The following is an 11,953-nucleotide window of genomic DNA, read 5'->3' on the forward strand; positions in this document are numbered from 1 at the left end:
AATTTCTGTTAAGAGAGTCAATTCAAAGCCAAAGGCCCTGCTGACAGAAACCCTATTGTTTGAGCAGGGTAAATTTGCTCAGTGTGGATGGCCCTTGATTGCTCTGTCACATCTTCCTACCTTCCTCCCTCCCCTCACCCCTACATAGCCTCTCCAGTACAAAATGCTGCAAAATGGATGATCTGATCTACAATTACAGACTGGTTGCAATTACAGGTAGCATTCATAAAACCACATGAAATTCATAAATGGGTGTGGACATATTCCCCAAACTGTCACACCTAATGTCCAATCAAATCTAATCAACCCAGCTGGAGTTTCACATGCTGAATGCTCCCACCGAACAGCTCAGACCGGGACTTATTGCAGATATTATCTGGCAAACAATTTCAAATAATGAGTAAATGTTCCCAAAGTAGCTAAGTTCACTGAAAGAACTATTCTCTGTGGATCATTCACTCGGCTCTCGTAAATAGTTCGATACAGGACAATAAGTCTCCTAAGCACTGTGTGGAATTATTGATGCCTTTGCTTCTCAAATATCACCTGAAAGTCTTAGAGTCCTGTCTGACTGTCAGTCTCACAGGGCATGGAGCTCTTAGGGGGCTGTCAGTGCCTGGGCGAGGGGGTGCATGAGGCATCAAAAGCAAAACAAGCATTTAGAAAAACAGATACATAGATGTTGAGGGTTTCTATCTGCGTACTGGAGATTTCCTCATTCAGTGTATGATTTACACATAGAGCGTGGAACCCACAATGCCGGCTTCTGTATGCAAAAAAATATGCCTACATTTGCTCATGCTGTAACAACTGTGCATGCAAATAGGTAGGTAGGTGCCTGGCTAGTCATTAGTACACACAGGCTCCTGATTTGCATGTGTTGCAATAACTGAGCATGCAAATGCAAGTGTGCAACTGCACAAGTACTTCAGGTTGCCATTTTTGACAATTCGGCCCCACATGTTCTCTGAAAGCCTTGGTTGCACACAGGAACATATTCTACACAGGATGGTCAGCAGCCCAGTCTATGACTGCTTAGTCCAGGCCAGAGGTAGCAAGGTGGTAAGGCTCTTGTGTCAAACCACACCCTTAACAGGTGCTAGAACCCTTCAGAAGGCTGCTGAAGTTCTGCTGGCTCATTGTAGCAGGTGCAGCTCGTTATTGCACCTGGGCTAGAAGGGAGGTGGGAGTGGTTCCCTGGAGAGAGGGCAGAGTTGGTGCTGGAGGGACACCCAAGCTTGGGAAGGAAGCTAAGACTGAGGTTTATGTTTGTTTATGAGCTACCAATAAAACCAACCCCCCTGAAGGTGTGTATGTGGGTCTTTGGTCAGTAAGGTGTTACTGCGCTCAGTGTTGAACACCTAACTGATTTAAGAGCCTAAATCTCATTTCCAAAGGGCTTTAGGCACTTAGAACCCTAAATCCTATCGACTCTCAAGGGGATTTAGACTCCGAAATCAGCTAGGCATTGCAATGCTAAGCGGTGCAACACCTAAATACTTTTTAAAAATTGTGCCTAAGGGCCCATTTCAGTGAAGCACTTAGGCACATGTTTAACTTTCAACCAGGGCCGGTGTAACCATTTAGGCGAACTAGGCGGTCGCCTAGTGTGCTAGGATTTGGGGGGCACCATTTTCTTCGGCAGCAACCGCGGCGGCCGGATCTTCGGCCGCCCTGGTCACCGCTGGCATTTAGGCGGAGGGAGCTGGGGCAGGGGAGCACGGGGAGGGCCACCTGCAGCAAGTAAGGTGGGGGGGGTGGCACGCAGGGGAACTCCCCACCCCAGCTCACCCCTGCCCTGCCTCCTCCCCAAGCACGCCCTGGCTGCTTCACTTCTCCCACCTCCCAGGCTTGCGGCGCCAATCAGCTTAGGCGCCGCAAGCCTGGGAGGCGGGAGAAGTGAAGCAGCGATGGCATGCTCGTGGTGCTCATGTTCGTGCTCATAGCAGGGGGGAGCTGGGGCAAGGGGGGTGCTTCAGGGCGGAGAGTGGGGAGCTGCCGCGGGGGGAGGGGGAGCGCAAGGTGGAAGTTTTGCCTAGGGCGTGAAACATCCTTGCACCGGCCTTGCTTTCAACATGCGCTTAAGTCCATCCCAGTTCAACAAAGCCCTTAAGCATGTGCTTAAAGTGAAGAAAGTGTTTAAGCACTTTGCTGAATTGGGGCCTAACTCCGTGTCTGTGTGCTCCGGGGAGGATAGAGTCGGGACTCAGCCTGGTCACACCTGGGCTTAAGGAGAACCGCTTTTGGTGACACTAAGCAGCACGGAGCTGGAGAGTCAAGGGGAATAACAGGGTCTGTCTGTGTTCAGTAGTGTCAGTAAAGAATCCTTTGTGTATTTACTACCGCTAAGTCCTGTCTCTTTGTGCCATGAGGGACAACGCAAATTCTTACTTACAGCCGCGGTGGCATACATTGATACGCCCAAACACATGCACCCGTTTTCACTCGTGGGTTTAGTTCTCTTGCATCTAGACCCTCTTGCATAATATGCTAATGATTCCTTTTAACTACCAGTTTCCAGGTCAGGCGTTTGCTCCACCAGGGGAGTTAGTGGTGCCTTGTGATTCCAAGCCTGCGTGTGTCCCATGTGATGCCATCTCTTACAGGTTATTCATGAGCATTTCTCACTGATGGAATCAGAGTCCTGCAGAGCAGAAACATCCACCCACAAGCCTGTCTGCCGCACAGCTGTTTTTCTGTAGTTAAACTCCCTTTGGGCTGTTGTCTTCTCCTGCATGATACAAGGAGCTCTCCTGGAAGCCAGTGCGAGTTCTTTGTATCCTGTGGTGGGGGCTGAATGCCCCTGGGGCTGTGGGAAAACTCTCTTGTCTGCTAATTGATGTGAGGTGCCAGCCTGCCAGTGACTCAATATTCTACTGAGTCTCCTGCCCCACCATTGATAGAATGACCAGATCCCGGCAAGAGGGGGAAGAATCAGGAATGGAAATAAGAAACCGGAAATAACAGGATCACCAACTCAGGTTTTGGGGGGGCAAACGCCTATAATAGAAAAGTGACAGGAACAATGAAGAGACATGACAATATACTGAGGAAACGGAAACATTTCAGAAAACACACTAAAGCCACCGTAAAGAGAAAGAAGGAAGGGAGTACACAGAGTAATAACAATTATTATTTATTATTTGTATTATGCTAGCACCTGGGAGCCTCAATCACGGTCCTCAGACTCCCATTGTGCTAGGTGCTGCACAAACACAAAACAAAAGACTCTCCCTGCCTCAAAGATCTTATACTCTGGGTATACAGCAAGAGATAACAGATGGAGACAGCCAGCCCAATGGGAGGGGAGAGGTGAGGACAAGGAAACAATGAGACACTATTGGCCAGCACGATAGGCAGTGGACTCAGCATGCCAGCAACCTAAGCAATATCAAAGAGGAAACACCGCAATGGCCTGTTCTTCAGAGGTACGGAGCACTCGCAACTCCAGCTGACATCAGTGGGAACTGCAGGAGCTCAGCACGGCTATAAATCAGGCCACTTTTATTTAGGTGCCTAAATGTTCTATTTGGGTGTCTAACTTTAGGCATCCAGGTTTGAAACCTTTCGCCTTAAGGACTTGTCTAAGGTCATGTAGCACATGAGTGTCAGGATTAGACCTTGGGGCCTCTAAGCCCCTAGCCAGGTGCACAAGCCGCTAGACCATGCTTCTGCTCTGGAATTTAGATCCACTATGTGTCAGTAATCATCATGAAACAAGATACCATGTTACGTGGATTGCACTAGGAGCATCGCACAATTTGGCCACCTCTTCCTGTGTGTTCCATGTGGTCTAGTTAGGACATGGAGAGGTGTCTATCCCTTCGGTATTTACTGCTTCAGCCTTCCTCTCCCCCTCCACTACTCCTCACACAACTCCCCTAGGACTTCCCCAGGCACGTCTGCTTCAGTGACTTCCTGTGCCCACTTCCCTCTCCTCCCATACACCACTCTTAATCTGAAGTGACTTCCAGTTCCCTTGCCATTTACCCTCTTGCCCACAGCTTTCCACACCCATGTCTTCCCCCTCTTTATGGTCTCCCATACCCATGCCCGTCTCTATTCCCCCTACCTTCTCCCCGTGACTTGGCATATCCAGTCCTCCCTCTCAGCCACCCTCCCCTTCACTTCCACACCAGCCCCTTTCCTTCTCCACAACACCAATCATCATCCAGCTACTTGTGGTAACTCCTGCTGTCAAGTGGAAGGAATGGATTTTCACACGCACACACACACATACACACACACACACACACACACACACACACACACGGCTTCAGTGTGGTGGCCTTTCAGCACCGTCACTGCATGCTGGAGCTCTTACAGGAAATGAGGTGTAGGTGAGGTCATCCACCACCTTCAGGCAGCAGGGAAGCAGTGGTCGGTTGGACACAGAGATAGAAGAAGTGACACAAATCCAGGCTGAGAGGTGGTGCGTTCTCCAGAGGGGAGGGAGGTGGCACCACGCCAGAGGAGTGGAGGAAGGAGGAGGAGGAGTGTTTCAAGGGAATGCAGAAGGTGGTGATGAATTTATATGTGTGTGTGTGTGTGTTTTTCCTCCTGCAGTTCTGCACTGTGGAGGGGTTTGTCACAGCCCTGATAGATGAGTATCCCTATCTCCTCAGGGCCAGGAAGAAGCTCTTCATTGCTGTGGTCTGTCTTATCTCCTACATTGTCGGATTCTCCAACATCACCCAGGTACTTCTCCCTGTGCTCAGTCCAGCGCCTGTTGCTGGTGCTCTTCCATCCACCTCCTTGTATAACAGCAGCAGAGGAAGCCTGTGGGGAAGGGCCATTGTCCGTGAAAGGCAGTAGGGCCACTGCTGGTCTGGGCTTTGCTCAGCACAGTCATCTGTCCAGCAAGCTGTAGTCTCCACATTAAATCTCAGTAAGTTACCATCATCCTTGTGGTCAGTCTAGCTGGGACTCCTATCGCTTCCAGGATGGGCCTATGCCCTGGAGGGTGACACATTCTCTATGCAGAAGATTGAGATAAACCAAAAGAGAGCAGGTCTGGAGGGGCTCTGAGGCAGTGACACTAAGGCCCGGCTCCATGTTTACATGCCCTAGTGAGTGACCCCATGCAGAGATCCTTATATTGGGTGTATGGCAGTGAGGCCCAGGCTCTGTGTGTGGACTTCGGGACTTGGCTCAGTGACATGGAGGCCAGGGTTTGGGTTTCTCACTTTGTGACTTCATGCTGGATGAGTCACAGAACATGGAACGTCTGCAGAGACATCTGAAGTGCAGCAGGAGGGACAGAATGGATTCATTTTACAAAGTGGCTTCACCTCACACTAGAGGGGGAAGGCAGCCACTCCAGAGTCCTGCTTCTCTCCCCACCCTCAGCCAGGCCTCAACACTCACTCCTTGACCACATTCCAGAGTACGTCTGTTAACATGGCAGGAATTAGATTATGACAAAATGATGCATCTTTGTTGGCTTCCATAGGCCAAAGAAATTAACACACGAAGGCAAAATGATTAGATAAAAGTATTGATGATATTAATCCTCAGCTCCCCACCCAGGCTGTACTCCATAACCAGACCACCTCCCCTTGCCTTTGTCTCCTCAGGGTGGCATTTATGTCTTCAAGCTGTTTGATTATTATTCAGCCAGCGGCATGTGTCTTCTCTTCCTCGTCTTCTTTGAGACCATCTCAATTTCCTGGTGTTATGGTAAGTGCAACTCACCTTGTTCCTTTGCTGCTTATCTACAGGCACAGAAGGTGCTATTTTAAAAAACCCTCAACACTAGCCATTGAAGTCGGTGGAGATTGACAATTGACTATAGTTTTGGGCCAAAGCTGAAAGCTTTTGAAAAACCCCAGGGAGACACTCATCTTGCTTCCTCAGACAGCCACTCAGCTGAGCACATGTTTGCAGAGATTCCCATACAAATGGAAATATGCACAGGCCTCTAGATTTGGATTTCTTGAGGGTATGATTTGTTAGGCCAAATCTGACTGCTGAGCCATCTGCCCTGGTATCCTGGCAGTGTCCGATGCCTGATGCTTCAGAGGGAGACCAGAGTCCCCCCCTTCAGTAACTTGCTCATCCAATTGTGTAGTGCTGGGGTGTCAGGGAATTCCTTCTTGACCCCTCCAAGGTCAATCTATGACCTAGTCTAGCTTACGAGCTTGCTAGTTGATTAATATCACTGTGTTAGCTTGGAAAGCTGTAGATGTTTTTAGTGGTCATAAAATTATCCAGATACCTGTTAAGATCCCAGTTCAGAGTTTGTATCACTGGCCTCTACGTTTTATCTGGGGAGTGAGCGTTACACTTCTCCACACTCACCTTAAATGTCGGCTCTCCTCTCTGATCTCACATGTCCGCCTTCTCCTGTTGTGTGTTGGGTCACTGGAGAGAGGTGATGAGAATGGTGCTGAGATATCATTGCTGCTGTTAACACACATTTCTCACTGTAGGTGTCAACAGATTTTACAGGAACATTGAAGAGATGATTGGCTACCAACCTTGCAGCTGGTGGAAGCTCTGCTGGGCCTTCTTCACTCCCCTCGTTTGTGTGGTGAGAACAAAGCAACTCTCTTTGGGGAGGTTCATCTAGAAGGGCCACCTCACTGGGATCATTCTGTGGGTGGGGGAAACACTAACTTTTTAATCTAGGTAACTCCGATCCAAATCCAGATCTGGCATTAAACTCAAGTTTGTCCTAAGAAGAGTCAAAGTGACTAGAAGGAAAAGAAATATGCAGAGCCTCTTTTATTCTCCCAGCTGAATCCCTGTAACTGACTCTCAGAAGAGAGGGGGGAGCTTGGCCTAGAACATGCAGTTAGTAATAGGTTGCTCCTGTGTTTGATATTCAGAAGCTGAACCGGTGATTTATGACTTTAAAAATCATTGTTGGCTGTGGAGAAAACTTTCAACCACTCTAGCGCCAGCCTCAGCCCCTCCCAAGCGTCTCCCAGCAGGAGGCACTCTCAGAAATAATAGAATTCTCACTGACGATCTCTCAGCTCCTCCGCCCACCCTCCAACCCTTCCTCTCCCAGCAGGAGGTGCTATTGGGATTGCCGCAGGAATGCTGGGTGTGGGGCGTTCCTAGCTCCTGAGAATCAGCTAAGAGGACGCTGTTTAGGAAATGGTTTGGGAGTGTGGTGTGCAGCAGAAGGTGAAGTAGGGAGGGGTGTAAGTACCCTGGCTGGGGCAGGGGAGTTTAGGGGCACTGACCATGGGGAGAACATTACCATTCATTCTCAGCCTGTCGGCTGTGGGGGGAGCTGTTGGGACTGGTCTGGGAGCCCTGGCTCTTGGGGCAGCTCTTGGGAATGGTGCGGGAGCCCTGGCTTGGGGGGAGCTGTTGGGAATGGTGATAGAGACCTGGCTGTGGGGGAGGGAGGGCTGTTGGGAATGGTGCGTGATTATTGACTATAACTCATAGTGAGAATTTAGGGAACTCTCAAAAGGACAAAGTCAGTGAATATTTCTGCTTGTGCTATACTGTGCTGTGACTGCTGATCCTGTTTCTTCAGGGTGTTTTCTTCTTCAGTGTGGTTGAAATGACCCCTCTGACTCTGGGGAAATATGTCTACCCCCCATGGGGGCAGGGCATCGGCTGGCTCATGGCTCTGTCTTCCATGGTGCTGATTCCGGGCTATATGCTGTACTGCTTCTTCACCTCCGAGGGGACCATCAGGCAGGTAAAAGCAACTTTCCAACTTCTGCCTCTGCTCAATTATCTGTCCAGAGGGAATTTCCCACCAGCAACCCACTATAAACTTCATGCAGCCCCTGTGTCATGGCATTGATTCCTGTGGTCTTTGTAAGCCAAGACTTCCCAAATACTCCCTCCTCATCCTCCAATACCCTCTGCGCTCTTCTGATCTGCTCCTTATGCTTTCTACTACCTCCTGCATGACACATTCCATGTAAGCCAATAGAAAGCCCTTCCTCACTGAGGCAAATGAATGCCTTAGGGGATTGGGGTAAGGAGATATGTGCCTTTACCTCTTGGCTACCATCCCGCACAGGTCAGTAATGACCAAAAATTGTTACCATCTCATTCCTGTTTGGTGTCTTATGTGAAACAAGTCAAGAGACTCTTGGTCCCATTCCTAGCAGACTGCTGTCCACATCAGCATATCATTGTTACATAGAGAGATGTCTGAAAATCTTCCATCAGAATGTTTTCCCATTGGAAAATGCTGTTCTGTCAGAAACACAACTTTCCAAGGGGACATGTTGATTATGAAAAAAAATTGAAAAAAGAAATTGAAATGATGTGTTTTGCGAACGTCAGAACATTCTGTCTGGACAATTTCGAAAATGGAACATTTTGATTTTTTCCATTTCAGAATGACTTTTCATTTTGAAATTTATTTTATGTTATACTTTTTTTTTCCTTCAAAAAAAGTTAAAATCAAAAGGAAATGGTTTTTGACCGTCCTGGAATGAAACCTTTTAATGGGAAATTTCTAAATTCTTTTTTTGTTCCGATTTGGAATGAAAGCAAATGTTTGAAATGGTGGAAATTCCAGTTCCTGCCCAGTTCTAGCTATGAATGTCACTATCAGGCAGTCTCAGCAAAGATGCCACATTCTGAATGAGCATGAAGCCTGAACTAGCTCAGAGCCAGGGTCCATTGGTGAGGGAGGTTTGCACTGGAACTGGCTGTCTCATGGATAAAAAGACCTGTCAGTCTCCAATCTTTCACCAGCATTCAATTCACTTTAAAAATGAAGGAAGGACAGAGAGAGGCCCCAGCACTGCACCAATATAGACCCTACGATAATGTCATTTTCTTTTGGGCCAGAAGAAGAGATTCAGTCAAAGGCAGTCACAGGGCATTACCCTTCTCTCTACTGATAGCAATAAGCTGTGAATCATGTTGAGAATTAAAGCGAACAATCCCCACTCAGACCCATCTCTGATCCTTACAGGTGATCCTTGCTCAGAGCTCCATAGGATGGTATGAACACTCACCATCCCTCCCCGCCACTCACTGGTAATGTGCCATGGGGGGAAATCCCTTCTTGTCTCTTAATTGGGGCATCAGTTCCTCTCTGTGTTTGGTTCCAATTCTATTCCCATTGAAGCTGGCAGGGGCGGCTCCAGGCCCCAGCATGCCAAGCGCATGCTTGGGATGGCGTGCCGCGGGGGGCGCTCTGCCGGTCGCCGAGAGGGCGGCAGGCAGGGAGCCTTCGGCGGCATGCCTGCAGAGGGTCCGCTGGTCCCATGGCTCCGGTGGACCTCCCGCAGGCGTGCCAGCGGACCCTCCTCAGGCACGCCTGCGGGAGGTCCACCGGAGCTGCAGGACCGGCGACCGGCAAAGCGCACCCCCGCGGCATGCCACCGTGCTTGGGGCGGCGAAATGTCTAGAGCCTGACTTCACTGGGAGCAGGAGCAGGCTGGGAGGGCCAGATTGTGATGTCCTGACACACTGAGTAACATCGAAATCCTCAAGTAGTTCTGCTGCCTTCAGCAGGGCAACTTGTACTATACCAAGTGATTAAGGATATCGCAATCTGCCCCTAAGTGAGCTGAATCCTTGTAGTTGTGCCTCTGAATCCATCTGTAACCTGAGATCCCACCTGGTGCCCACGTGATTATCCATGTTTCCACTGAATCCCTGTCTTGCAGGCCCATGGAGTGCCGTTATATTCTGTTGCTCCAGGAGCTCTCTCAGCATCTGGTGCATACTGACAATGTCAGTCAATGGGAATTAGAAATAACAACAGTGTGACTGGCTTCTATTTACCTTCCCCTCCCTTTGCTCACTCTATCAGACTCGATATCCCCGTGTGCACTGACCGTTCTGCCAGTTCAGTGGAATGTCACTTTTTTCGGAGGCAGCCAACACACACACCCATCCCCCGGCCTCCATGAGCCATTGCACTAGCAGCAGACAGCAGGTGGCAGTAGGGAGATAGAGAAAGAGAGAGAGTGTGTGTGTGAGAGAGAGAGAGAGATAGTGAGAGAGGATTAGCTTGTAACAGAGCTGAGGCTGGAGGGAAATTAGATGTCAATGTAGAATAAAGGGGTTTTAACAGACAGGAAAGATTATAAACCATTTTAATCCTACTGAGCATGAATGTAAGAAAAAAGCACATGACTGGCAGGAGAGCCTCACTAAACAGTTCAGGGGCTTCACCCAGCAAGAAACACTTCAGATATGTCTGAGTACGGGGACTCTTCCCTCTCCTGAAGGGGCTCTTCTCCAGCTCAGTGATGTCCATTCACTTCAGGCCCCCTTCCCCTCTACCTCATGTTCCATAATTTAAAGCACCACTTTCCCTCCTGGAATTTAGCCTCCATGTCCATTCAACCCTAGGCTTCAACCCATACTGCTCAGACAGTGAGTGCCCCCCTGCCTGAGGGACTGTACCCTCCCACATTCCATCTCCCTGGCTGTCTTCCAGACACGGCTCTACCAATGGACCTCAGTTTTATTTAGACTTTGATCCTGTCAGGTTAATATAAATGGGAACTCATGCTGGCATAAAGGGCCATGCAGGATCAGAGCCATAAACTGTAAATTCCTTGGCGTTCTGTAACCATTGGATACCATTTTTATGGGAACTTCATGAAAAATGGAATAGAAAATGAGAAGTGGGTCCGTTTTGAATCCTGTGAAATGGGAAGAACCTTGACATTTTTGGTCATTGAAAATTTTTTTTGACTAGCTTTAGCGTCTAGGTGCTGCTACAACTGTGCGGTAACTACTGGCTTACTTTGTAATGGTGATTTCTGTCATTCAGAAGAGAGAACTGTGTATGATAGGGGAGCAAAGGAGAAGTGATTACATTGCCAAATGGTGGTGTGTGGTATCTGGAGCAATTGTCCTAATCACCTTCAGTGTTCACTATCCCCTTGGTAGACCTCTTGATGTAACTAGGGATGTCCCTTCAATTTGGAAAGAAGGGTTATGACCTTCAGTTTCAGCCACATGCCACGTGTGGAGGTGGTGGTGGTGAACGGGTCTCCTCGTTTTCCCCTGGTTACCTGTGTCCTTCCTGTAATCTTTCTTTGTTCCTGGACAGCGTTTTCAGCAGATGACTCAGCCCACGCAAGAGGTGAATGTTCAGAACAATGGATTAAAAGTAAAGACCTCACTGAAGGGGAGAGTCTCCGATGCTGCTGTCTAGGCAGAGGGCAGAACCTCTTCATCCTGCTCTGTAGCTGCTCCTGCCACTGCCCTTTGACCTCCTCTGACGCCGCTTGTTGGTTTCAGTCATCGTGGGAAGGATCTAACAGAGGAGCCCTTTCATGGCACTGACCCCTAGCCCAGCTGATCGAGGCTCTGTTTTAAACTCCATAAGGACAATGTGCAGTGACTGTCTTTGTAATTTATGATCCCAATCCATACTGCCAGAAAGGAATGTCCCAGGCCCTAGTTTCCTGCTGACCAGAGGTGGTATTTTCTATAGTACAATAACTTCTCCTTTTTCGTTGTGTTCTTCAGCCCCTCTTCTATACTAAAGTCCACCACGCACCCTCTAATGAACAGCAAGGCTGTCACAGCATAAAACCAGCTGTATTTTGGCTATGGATTCAAATTCCAGATGATTATCAATTAATACAGCATAAAGGACCTTTAATGAATAAATAGTCCTAAATGCTGTACAATGGATGCACCAACCAGGAATACAGAATATTGGTGGCTACTGGATACCCCTCAGCAATCTGGACAGGCGTGAGGGGTGCTGTGCTGTTGGAGCTGCTGTCCTTCAGCCATGAACACAGCGTTGTTATTATTATTATTATTAGCAGTCATTTATACAGAGCCATAGATATAAGATTCCCTTGTACTGGTGGAGGAGACATCCTTTATAATGTGGACATGCTCCATCCCAACACATCCTGGCATGGTGTTATGTGGTGTCCTATGATGCTGTATGTGCCATATCCGCTATCTACTCCCTAAAACGCCATCGTGGTATCAAGGGGGTTCCTGTGGCTGGAGGTACGACCCTTCATTCTCACTTAGGCAT

The 11,953-nt window shown here is 48.6% G+C and overlaps 1 protein-coding gene across 1 annotated transcript in view; it reads left to right on the forward strand.

The window, feature by feature from the left end:
• Window positions 1-11,741, forward strand: part of LOC120409494 (sodium- and chloride-dependent GABA transporter 1-like) — a 36,539-nt gene extending 24,798 nt beyond the window's left edge. The window contains exons 10-14 of the mRNA XM_039547700.1: window positions 4,567-4,698; window positions 5,577-5,679; window positions 6,432-6,532; window positions 7,496-7,663; window positions 11,003-11,741. Of these exons, the coding sequence (XP_039403634.1) occupies window positions 4,567-4,698; window positions 5,577-5,679; window positions 6,432-6,532; window positions 7,496-7,663; window positions 11,003-11,107 (609 nt within the window). The 3' untranslated portion in view covers window positions 11,108-11,741. The remainder of the gene's footprint in view (window positions 1-4,566; window positions 4,699-5,576; window positions 5,680-6,431; window positions 6,533-7,495; window positions 7,664-11,002) is intronic.
• Window positions 11,742-11,953: the final 212 nt, after the last annotated feature.

This window comes from Mauremys reevesii, linkage group 1 (assembly GCF_016161935.1).
Source record: "Mauremys reevesii isolate NIE-2019 linkage group 1, ASM1616193v1, whole genome shotgun sequence".
Classification (NCBI taxonomy): domain Eukaryota; kingdom Metazoa; phylum Chordata; order Testudines; family Geoemydidae; genus Mauremys; species Mauremys reevesii.